At 43.4% G+C, this 12,274-nt stretch overlaps 1 protein-coding gene across 3 annotated transcripts in view; it reads left to right on the forward strand.

Moving 5' to 3' along the window:
• The window catches only part of cadm3 (cell adhesion molecule 3), a 74,801-nt gene extending 68,898 nt beyond the window's left edge, over nt 1-5,903 (forward strand). For all 3 annotated transcript variants that reach the window (XM_052464116.1, XM_052464117.1, XM_052464118.1), the window contains 2 exons: nt 1,995-2,120; nt 4,923-5,903. In XM_052464116.1, the coding sequence (XP_052320076.1) occupies nt 1,995-2,120; nt 4,923-5,041 (245 nt within the window). In that variant the 3' untranslated portion in view covers nt 5,042-5,903. The remainder of the gene's footprint in view (nt 1-1,994; nt 2,121-4,922) is intronic.
• Nucleotides 5,904-12,274: the final 6,371 nt, after the last annotated feature.

A 12,274-nucleotide genomic window follows, 5' to 3' on the forward strand; every position in this document is an offset into this window, starting at 1 on the left:
CTTGTAGCGTCATACCCAAGAAGACGAGGCTGTAATTGTGTTTTGACAAAGTACTGAGTGAAGGGTCTAAATTGTTATGTAAGTGAGGTATTTCAACTTTTAATAAAAAAAAAAATTGAAACAAAAAATATTAAATACTGTTTATGCTTTTTCATTGTGGGATATTGTGTGTAGAATGATGAGGGGGAAAATGATGTAATCAATTTTAGAACAAGGCTGCAAAGTAACAAAATGTGGAAAAAGTGAAGGGGTCTGAATACTTTCCGAATGCACTTTTCATATTGTTTTCTTTCTCTGACCTGCTCTCCCGCTCTCTCTCTCTCTCACACACACACACACACACACACACACACACACACACACACACACACACACACACACACACACACACACACACACACACACACACACACACACACACACACACCTCTATAGTACCCCATACATACATAAACATGTACCTTTAAGTGGTCTGAGTCAGTAACACTGTGTGTGTAATATGCAAGGGTCTGGCTCAGAGGTTGCTGTCTTGTCTCATGGTTCCTAAATGCGTTCCAAATGGCACCCTGTTTCCTATATATGTGCACAACTTGTGACCAGAGGTCTATGGGTTTCCCCATGGGCCCTTGTCAAAAGTAGTGCATTATGTAGGAAATAGGGTGCCATTTGGGCCACTTCCCCTGTCTCATTTCCCTGGTGGTGCTGACAGCAGGGTTTATGTGCTAATTCACAATACTGCCTCCTCAGCAAGGACCGTCTCTCTCTTTCACCTCCTCCTTGGCCACCCTCCTGCCGTGCTTCTCTCTCTTCTCTCTGATGGACGCTACCAGTCAGGGGCCCCTCTCTATCCTCCTCTCCTCCCCTGTGTTCGGCTCTAGGTTGGCTGTTTCTGCGTCCCAAATGTCAACCTATTGCCTGTGTAGTGCACTACTTTGGACCAGAGCCCATAAGGATCACCATAGGGCTCTGGAGCTAGGAACAGAATTTCGCTACATTAGCAATAACATGTGCTAAACATGTGTATAAAATTGGATTTGATTCAGTCAAAAGTAGTGCACTAAATAGGGAATAGGATGACATTTGTGACACGGACGGTTGGCTGTGTCTCTATTTCTCGCCCTTGGTTTATTATCAAGGCATCGTGTGGTGGTGCCACTCACTTCACCACAATCCTCTGTATTTTCCTCTTGTATCTCAGTCTCGCTGTACGTTATGTTTTCTTGCCTTTGGTCTCACAGTTCTGTAGCTACATCTGGGTGACTATCTGTCAACGTGACAGTGGGCTTGATAGAGGGTTTGAACCAATGCCATGCAAAGTTAAAGAGGTGTTTCGTGAGCTACCAGATGCAATTAATATCATATTTTCTGTGGAAGAGAGAGTGGTGGTTTGATGATCAGCCTCTAACATACGCTAAGTACGCCACCAGGTAGATTATGGCTACGTCACAAATGGCACCGAATTCCCTATGTACGGTAGTGAGCCCTGGTCAAAAGTAGTGCACTATATTGGGGATAGGGTGCAATTTAAGATGCTACCTACATTATACATCACTCACACAATGGATGCATAAAATAATGTGCTTTATACTTTTAATGACTTTTTTATGTTCCATTCGGTTTAATGCATCTGGTGTATTCATGCATCTTTAATTTAGCATGGTTTTCTAATCCTTTTCTTTGGGGTCTAGATTAGTTTGTAATGTTTCAGTTTTTAGACTAATGCCGTCTCTTTCCTTCTTATCTCTCTCCCTTCCTTTCTGCCTTTCTCTTTTTCTCTCTCTTCTGTCCCTCTCCCTCTTTCTCTCTCTCTCTCTCTCTCTCTCTCTCTCTCTCTCTCTCTCTCTCTCTCTCTCTCTCTCCCTCTTCTGTCTTTCTCCCTCTTTCTTTCTTTCTTTCTTTCTTTCTTTCTTTCTTTCTTTCTTTATTTCTTTCTTTCTTTCTTTCTTTCTTTCTCTCTCTCTGCTCTCTCTCGCTCTCTCCTGTCTTTGTCCCAGACCCCACTGCCATGTCTACCTCTTCAGGAGTGGACCATGCTGTGATTGGAGGAGTGGTGGCAGTCATCGTCTTCATCCTGCTCTGTCTGCTCATCGTCTTGGGCAGATACCTCATCAGACACAAAGGTGACCATTGACCCTTACCAAATCAAATCAAATGTGTTTATATAGCCCTTCGTACATCAGCTGATATCTCAAAGTGTTGTACAGAAACCCAGCCTAAAACCCCAAACAGCAAGCAATGCAGGTGTAGAAGCACGGTGGCTAGGAAAAACTCCCTAGAAAAGGCCTAAACCTAGGAAGAAACCTGGAGAGGAACCAGGCTATGAGGGGTGGCCAATCTTCTTCTGGCTGTGCCGGGTGGAGATTATAACAGAACATCAAATGTTCATAAATGACCAGCATGGTCAAATAATAATAATCACAGTAGTTGTCGAGGGTGTAGCAAGTCAGCACCTCAGGAGTAAATGTCAGTTGGCTTTTCATAGCCGATCATTAAGAGTATCTCTACCACTCCTGCTGTCTCTAGAGAGTTGAAAACAGCAGGTCTGGGACAGGTAGCACGTCCGGTGAACAGGTCAGGATTCCATAGCCGCAGGCAGAACAGTTGAAACTGGAGCAGCAGCACGGCCAGGTGGACTGAGGAAAGCAAGGAGTCATCATGACTGGTAGTCCTGAGGCATGGTCCTAGGGCTCAGGTCCTCCGGGAGAGAGAAAGAAAGAGATAGAGAGAATTAGAGAGAGCATACTTAAATTCACACAGGACACCGGATAAGACAGGAGAATTACTCCAGGTATAACAAACTGACACATAAACTACTGCAGCATAAATACTGGAGGCTGAGACAGGAGGGGTCAGAAGACACTGTGGCCCCATCCGTTGATACCCCCGGACAGGGCCAAACAGGAAGGATATAACCCCACCCACTTTGCCAAAGCACAGCCCCCACACCAATAGAGGGATATCTTCAACCACCAACCTACCATCCTGAGACAAGGCCGAGTATAGCCCACAAAGATCTCCGCCATGGCACAACCCAAGGGGGGGCACCAACCCAGACAGGAAGATCACATCAGTGACTCAACCCACTCCAGTGACGCACCCCTCCTAGGGACGGCATGAAAGAGCACCAGTAAGCCAGTGACTCAGCCCCTGTAATAGGGTTAGAGGCAGAGAATCCCAGTGGAAAGAGGGGAACCGGCCAGGCAGAGACAGCAAGGGCGGTTCGTTGCTCCAGAGCCTTTCCGTTCACCTTCACACTCCTGGGCCAAACTACACTCAATCATATGACCCACTGAAGAGATGAGTCTTCAGTAAAGACTTAAAGGTTGAGACCGAGTCTGCGTCTCTCACATGGGTAGGCAGACCATTCCATAAAAATGGAGTTCTATAGGAGAAAGCCCTGCCTCCAGCTGTTTGCTTAGAAATTCTAGGGACAATTAGGAGGCCTGCGTCTTGTGGTATGTAGGTATGTCCGGCAGGAACAAATCAGAGAGATAGGTAGGAGCAAGCCCATGTAATGCTTTGTAGGTTAGCAGTAAAACCTTGAAATCAGCCCTTGCCTTAACAGGAAGCCAGTGTAGGGAGGCTAGCAGTGGAGTAATATGATCAAATTGTTGGGTTCTAGTCAGGATTCTAGCAGCCGTATTTAGTACTAACTGAAGTTTATTTAGTGCTTTGTCCGGGTAGCCTTGAAAGTAGAGCATTGCAGTAGTCTAACCTAGAAGTAACAAAAGCATGGATACATTTTTCTGCATTATTTTTGGACAGAAAGATTCAGATTTTTGCAATGTTACGTAGAAGGACAAAAGCTGTCCTTGAAACAGTCTTGATATGTTCGTCAAAAGAGAGATCAGGGTCCAGAGTAACGCTGAGGTCCTTCACAGTTTTATTTGAGACGGCTGTACAACCATTAAGATTAATTGTCAGATTCAACAGAAGATCTCTTTGTTTCTTGGGACCTAGAACAAGCATCTCTGTTTTGTCCGAGTTTAAAAGTAGAAAGTTTGCAGCCATCCACTTCCTTATGTCTGAAACACAGGCTTCTAGCGAGGGCAATTTTGGGGCTTCACCATGTTTCATTGAAATGTACAGCTGTGTTTCATCCGCATAGGAGTGAAAGTTAACATTATGTTTTCGAATGACATCCCCAAGAGGTAAAATATATTGTGAAAACAATAGTGGTCCTAAAACGGAACCTTGAGCAACACCGAAATTTACAATTGATTTGTCAGAGGACAAACCATTCACAGAGACAAACTGATATCTTTCCGACAGATAAGATCTAAACCAGGCCAGAACTTGTCCGAGTAGACCAATTTGGGTTTCCAATCTCTCCAAAAGAATGGTTTCCAATCTCTCCAAAAGAATACCATAACACATATCCCCACTCAAGAGGAGGCTCTTGGAAAGAGCTATAGGAGGACCGACTCATTGTAATGGCTGGAATGGAATCAATGCAACAGTATCCTCCTATAGCTCCTACCACCATCCTCCACTGCCCCACTCATAATCACTTCTCATTCCCCTCCAAGACCACTGCTTTTCTAATTCAAGTGTAGTCATTGTAGTTATTTCACTATTTTTCCATCGTACATTTTCCTCTCCACTGCTACTCTAGCCTGGGTACCAGTCTGTTTGTGCTAACATTCTGCTCCTTGCCACTCCTTGTCATGGCAAACATGTTTGACATGTATGTTTGGCATATGACACAGAGTACAAGGAGTAGAATGTCAGCGGAAAACGGCTCTGTATTTCAGGCTACTGCTACTCTACTTCCATTGATTCCAAACCCAGTGTTATCATTACAGAGATCCTATGTGTAATTCTGTGGCTGTTATCACTCCACTCCAAGCCCATCTCTCCACTCTTACATCACTTGTTATTTAACCTCTGACCCTGCGGTCTGTCTGTGTCTGTATCCACAGGGACGTATCTTACCCATGAGGCCAAGGGCTCCGATGACGCTCCCGACGCCGACACGGCCATCATCAACGCCGAGGGCGGCCATTCCGGAGCAGAGGACAAGAAAGAGTACTTCATCTAGGGAGGGGTCGGGAGGGGGGAGAGGAACGCCTCCATTTGTCTTCACAAGCTTCAGTTCTTCACAGCAGCCAGAGGGGGAGGAGTAGGGGACAGACAGACAGACAGGGAAATGGTGAAGTACTGAGACTGACAGGAAAAACAGAAAAGCTTCACCTGCATTGAAAACAGTGTGATTATTTGCACTTATATACATGACTTCCTCATGTCCACTGACACACACACACACACACACACACTACGTGTTACGTGTCACTGACACACTGTTACGAGATACACATCCTGTTCATGTTCACATGAACATACAAACAGGCACATGTACATGTAACAGGATCATAGTAATGCAAAGTAATGTTCGATTTCTTGATTTAAGAGGAAAAACACATTTTTTATACATGCATATACAGTACATATACATGTTTCATTAGCATTCAACTGTCAGTGACACAAATGCAAAATTGTACTCCACATATTATTGCAAAAATGTCATTCACATTCCAGCATGTTATGCTGAAATACAGTTTCTGAACCCCAAACACTGTCCCCCACCCATTTATCCATACCATTCCTCCCACTCATCTGTCTTTCATTTTCCCTATTGTCTTCTCTCTATTCTATCACTCCCCACATAGACTACGACAGACCAGGACAGACTCTATATGACATTCTTCTGTTCAGCTATCTGTCTAAAATCAATCAACAACAACTGCTGTACATAACCTCTCTCTCTTTCCCGTCTTTCTCTGTCACACACACACACACACACAAACAAACAAACAAACAGACAAATACAACCCCTATTCCCTACATAGTGCACTACTTTTGACCAGGGTCCATTGTAACATGAAGGAAACAGAATCTAAACACATGACAATAAAATGCAACAGGGCTTCTCGAAGTATGAATATTACTAACAAAAACAGATGAAACTCATTTTGGCCAAGGGATCTGTGGAATAAGTTTAGAGGGTGTAATACAGTACATGTAATAATATGGACCCCCCCCACAAATGTTTATTTTTTATTTGTACATAAGTGCACTGTAATTTAAGCTGTAAAACTGCTAAATTCTCATGTCAACGTTTGTAGAATTGCAGGACATTACGTTTAAAGCTGGAACAACATGAAATGTGTAGAATTGCAAGAAATTAGCTTGAAAACGTCTATGTTTTCTCTCCGATGCCAAGAGGTGGGCCTTTAAAATGTTGCTTTCCAGGGCCCGAAAAAATGGTTTGTTCCAGTCATGCACTGCCGAAGTAAAAGTCATCGTATGCTATATTTCTCTAACTCGAGTTGTGTTCTAATTATGAATTTTCTATCACAAAAGAGGTCCCCGGATACAATACAATACAATTCAACCCCTACACTACCACACAACACACCCCATGCAAAAACAGCACCCCTGTATGGCCACAGTGCGGGATTCCGATATAAATATATAAATATATATATATATATAATTATATAGCATTCTTTTTACTCAGAAAACAAACAAAAAACGTTTGGTGTGCTGTAAATACACTATCATTTCCTCTCTCTCTCTTTCTCGCTCCTCCTCTCTCTCTTTATCTCCTCGTCCTCCTACCCTACATCTCCTCCTCCTACCCTACATCTCCTCCTCCGACCCTACATCTCCTCCTCCTACCCTACATCTCCTCCTCCTACCCTACATCTCCTCCTCCGACCCTACATCTCCTCCTCCTACCCTGCATCTCCTCCTCCGACCCTACATCTCCTCCTCCTACCCTATCTCCTCCTCCTCCCTACATCTCTCCTCCTACCCTACATCTCCTCCTCCGACCCTACATCTCCTCCTCCTACCCTACATCCTCCTCCGCCCTACATCTCCTCCTCCTACCCTGCATCTCCTCCTCCGACCCTACATCTCCTCCTCCTACCCTACATCTCCTCCTCCTACCCTACATCTCCTCCTCCTACCCTACATCTCCTCCTCCTACCCTACATCTCCTCCTCCGACCCTACATCTCCTCCTCCTACCCTACATCTCCTCCTCCGACCCTACATCTCCTCCTCCTACCCTACATCTCCTCCTCCTACCCTACATCTCCTCCTCCGACCCTACATCTCCTCCTCCGACCCTACATCTCCTCCTCCGACCCTACATCTCCTCCTCCTACCCTACATCTCCTCCTCCGACCCTACATCTCCCTCTGTCTGTTACTAACTGCCGTACAGTATATAATCTAAAGCCTGCCTGTTTTTACTAATGCTGAGTGAAAAATATCAATATCTCGGAAAATGTGTGTTGCAATGAAAACCTAAAAGTACTACAAATATTTGTATGAATTCCGTTTGGATCCTTCTGTTTGATTGTTTTGTTCTGGTGTTTACTTTACTGTCAGTGTTAACAGTTTTCAGTGTCTGTTGGTCAGTCCAGGAGTTCATATTGTTATGATTTAATTATGATTAGTGATTATGATGATCTATTTGCTTTATTTCCATTGTTATCCCTGAGGGATACTGTAGTAGCTCTAATGAATATAATTATACCACATCGCTTCTATCCTGCTGCTGCATTCTGGAATGCTCTCTCTGGCCAACCACCAGCCACTAAACGCATGCTATAATGACATCACTTAATGTAAGCGGCTAATACAGTCACTGCACCTTTTAAAATGACATCATTCCCTGCAATCTAATAAAAGAGTCCAGCCAGGCTTGCAGGCAGCAGTTAACCAGGGTACAGTTCAGTGGGCAGGGCACTCTCTCTGCTTCAGGCATGCATACTGACACTGAACTTCATCTCTCTCTCTCTCTCTCTCTCTCTCTCTCTCTCTCTCTCTCTCTTTATCCACTCTCTTTGTCCCTTATCTCTCTCTCTCTGTCCCCCCCCTCTCTCGGCCCCCCTCTCTCTGTCCCCTCTACCTCTCTCTATAATTATCTGCACCCCCCCTCTTGACCATCCTTCCATCTCTTTGACCTTTCTCTTAATTTTCTTTATCAGTCTCCCACACACACACTCAGAAAACACATTTAAATAACTTCATAGCTAGCTAGAGCATTACTAGATTTGCTCGTTCAGCGAGCTATTGTCTGATGAGACCGGCCAGCGCGCCAGCCTGACGTCTGGACTGGACACCAGGGGTCCGTTCTGTTGCTGTTGTTATAGAATTGTTAATTCCGTCTGTGGTAGTTTTGTACACATAGGGAATGATCAGGGATTGCTTCTATCTCATCCCCCATTGCCATTTTGCCACCGGGCTGTTGTGGATGGGAATAGCCAGAGGTAATATCTATACCATGGCTACTTCTGTGACTGCACGGCAGCAAAATTGAGCCCTCTATCCAGCTCTATGCGATCTCTATGGGAGTAGGTAATCTAGTGAGTCTGTTGTCGTAATAAGCTACGGTATACAGCCTCTCTGGGGAGAGAAAGAGATGTCTGCAGACGAAATGGGAGCGTGGTGTCAGTCACTCGCAATGTGTTCATTTGGCTCGCTCACTTTCTTAAGAGAGGAGTTTCCATTTGGTGAGTTGCATTTTCTAAGTAGTCCCAGTTGTACGTAACCTTTGACCTTTCAACTGATGAGGAGTTGGAACCAGGAATGTCTGTCTACTCCACAGAAACTAAGGATAATAGTAGACCTACTTACTGGATGTTTCCAACTGGACCTGTATTTGCTCATATCTATCCTAGCTCTAGAAGATCGCATGAAATGTCTGCATGAGAAAAGAAGGTGGAACACACTATAGCTTTGACCAAACATGAGAACATGAAAACCTTTGTTGACAAGCCCCTATATGAGACGATCAACCGACTGATGGAAGTGTTTGATGGCTTGTCCATAGAATTAGAATCATTCTAGCCATATGGGCTTTCCCTACTCCCCAGTCTGCAGACATCTATTATATTCTAGAACACTCCATGCTTTGGAACGCATTGCATTTGTGTGCAGTTACAGATTTCTGCCACCAGGTGTCAGTGACGAGCAGCTGTTTTTATTGCTTTGGAACACACTGTCTTACCCCTATCACCTGTCCACCTTTCTGCTCTCTTTTCTGCACCATTGTTGGGGGAATGCTCTTTCTCCACTGCTCTCTCTCTTCTTATTTTGTAGTATGTTATCTTGAAGAATAGATTTAAAAATGATGTTTATTTTTCAAAGAAAGGTGTGCATACTTTTAAATGTATTACTTTCAATTCAATTGCTAATCTTTTTTTCTTTTTTTATAAATAGATGTTCAATATTTTAAGGTTAGAGGGTAGTTTGGCGTATCTTATTGTTTCGACAGTCCACCATTTTTATATAATTTCATGTATATAGTGTTGCCTTTACTGGTTATTTTTACAAGCACACTGATACACACTCACACACACATGTGCATGAGGTACATGTAGTCTGTGACTACAGTGTGTTTGTGCGTGCCTGTGTGTGTGTGCCTGTGTGTGTGTGTGTGTGTGTGTGTGTGTGTGTGTGTGTGTGTGTGTGTGTGTGTGTGTGTGTGTGTGTGTGTGTGTGTGTGTGTGTGTGTGTGTGTGTGTGTGTGTGTGTGTGTGTGTGTATAATGATTGACCCAAACAGACTCTGGAGACACTGGATGCGTCCCAAATGGCACCCTATCCCCTGTGTACTGCACTACTTTTGACCAGGCCTCATAGCCCTTCCCATAGGGCTCTGATCAAAAGTAGTGCACCATATAGAAAAAAGGGTGCCATTTGAGAACGTAGACACTATCTGTGTTATTTTCCACAAAATATTATTTTAATGATGAGTCTATTTTGTTAGCGTTCTTTTTGGATGATAAGTCTTCCTTTTGAATAACTATCCATATCACATGGGAATAGCGCTGTCATGGATGTTACCTAATTTGTACTATTGCTAATGATGTCATCAAGGTGGGACTGCACTATGGTGATGATGTCATAATGCTGAGTTCTCTCTCCGTTGGCTGTTCTGATCGTTCATACAGTATTAGCTTTTTTGTTACTATACCGATTCAGTTGTTGACTTCAAATAAACATGCATTTGGGTTAACTTCATTTTGTCATTAGAATTACTATCTATCCTCTTATCACACTTGTTGTGTAACCAATGGCTGTGTCTGTCAGTCACAATCATTTTGCATTCAAATTGGATGTGGAAGCTCATAGAATCCTCACAATTGATGTTGCATTATGTACATGTGGTGTGTCCCAAATGACACCCTATTCCCTATATAGTGCACTACTTTTGACCAGAGCCTATTGGGCTCTCTCCAAAATTAGTACACTCACTATAAGGTGTCATTTGGGACAGGCCCATCTGTCTCCTTTGCTTCACAGTGGATATTCACCTGAACAACTATTTATAGACCGATTTCCTGTGAGGAATGGTACTGCAGAGGATGACCGACAAACAGGGCTTACCTAACTACACATTCCAATGTCTTGTATTTATGGGCTGCTCAACTACACATGCTAATGTCTCGTATGGATGGTTTTACCTACACGGGCGGAAGTTATCCCAGAGGTTAAGAGTGTTGGGCCAGTAAACGAAAGGTTGTTGGTTTCAATCCCTGAGTCAACAATTATTTGTATTTTTTTTGTACACTACCGTTCAAGAGTTTGGGGTCACTTAGAAATGTCCTTGTTTTGAAAGAAAAGCTCATTTTTTGTCCATGAATTAAAATAACATCAAATTGATCAGAAATACAGTGTAGACATTGTTAATGTTGTAAATTACTATTGTAGCTGGAAACGGCAGATTTTTAAATGGAATATCTACATAAGCGTACAGAGGCCCATTATCAGCAGCCATCACTCCTGTGTTCCAATGGCATGTTGCGTTAGTTAATCCACGTTTATTATTTTAAAAGGCTAATTGATCACTAGAAAATCATTTTGCAATTATGTTAACACAGCTGGAAACTTTTGTTCTGATTAATGAAGCAATAAAACTGGCCTTCAGACCAGTTGAGTATCTGGAGCATCAGCATTTGTGGGTTCGATTACAGGGTCAAAATGGCCAGAAACAAAGACCTTTCTTCTGAAACTCTTCAGTCTATTCTTGTTCTCAGAAATGAAGGCTATTCCATGCGAAGAAGTTGCCAAGAACCTAAAGATCTGGTACAACGCTGTGTACTACTCCCTTCACAGAGCTGTACAAACTGGTTCCAATCAGAATAAAAAGAACACCTGCTAAATGATGTAAACATGCAATTGTATGTATGGGTCTACCTACCTACACATGCCTTTGTATGAATAGACCATAGAAATAGATAGAGGACTCATCTTTGCATCTGTGCCGTTATAGCGTCTGTGACAGCATGGCCAGCGCCATTGAGGCTACAACCCGCAAAAATCCCCACCCAGTTGACTACTTTAAAATTGTGGAAGCCCTCCATGGCTCTTCCCATGCTAAAATGGCCTTTTGGCCACTAGAGGCTTGTATCATTCTCTATGGTATGGGCCAACATATGCCAATTAATTGTATGTATGGCATGTAGGAAATGAACCAACAGAGGGCAGTATTGTTCATTAAAGCACCCACCGAGTGATTCACGCTCCCTTTCCCACTATATTTCTCTCTCTGTCCCTCCATCTCTCTCTATCTGTCTCCCTTCGTCTGTCTCTTTCTGCCTGTTTGGGGGAGCATCTGAGGTACGACCTGAAAGTGCATAGTCAATGTAGCCAAGTCCTGAAAAAAACAAACATGTGCCACAATTTTTTAGTCCTCATAAAGTATCTTATTCAAAGTCCTTTATAATCAGGATAAATATTACATGTGTGAGTGAGTGACTTTATACCTAAAATTACATCACTGGGGCCGAGCTTCCTGCCATCCAGGACCTCTATACCAGGCGGTGTCAGAGGAAGGGCCCAAAAATGGTCAAAGACTCCAGCCACGCTAGTCATAGGCTGTTCTCTCTGCTACCACACGGCAAGCGGTACCAGAGCACCAAGTCTAGGTCCAAGAGTCTTCTAAACAGCTTCTACCCCAAGCCATAAGACTACTGAACATCAAATCAAACAGCTACCCAGACTATTTGCATTGCCCCTCCCCCTCTTTTACACTGCTGCTACTCTCGGGTTATTATCGATGCATGTCACTTTAATAACTTTACCCACATGTATATATTACCTCAATTACCTCGACTAACCGGTGCCACCGCACATTGACTCTGTACCGGTACCCCCTGTTTATAGCCTCGCTATTGTTATTTTACTGCTGCTCTTTAATTGTTTGTTACTTTATTTCTTAATTTTTGTAGGTATTTTTCTTAAAACTGCATTATTG

Source organism: Oncorhynchus keta, chromosome 15, assembly GCF_023373465.1.
Source record: "Oncorhynchus keta strain PuntledgeMale-10-30-2019 chromosome 15, Oket_V2, whole genome shotgun sequence".
Lineage (NCBI taxonomy): Eukaryota > Metazoa > Chordata > Actinopteri > Salmoniformes > Salmonidae > Oncorhynchus > Oncorhynchus keta.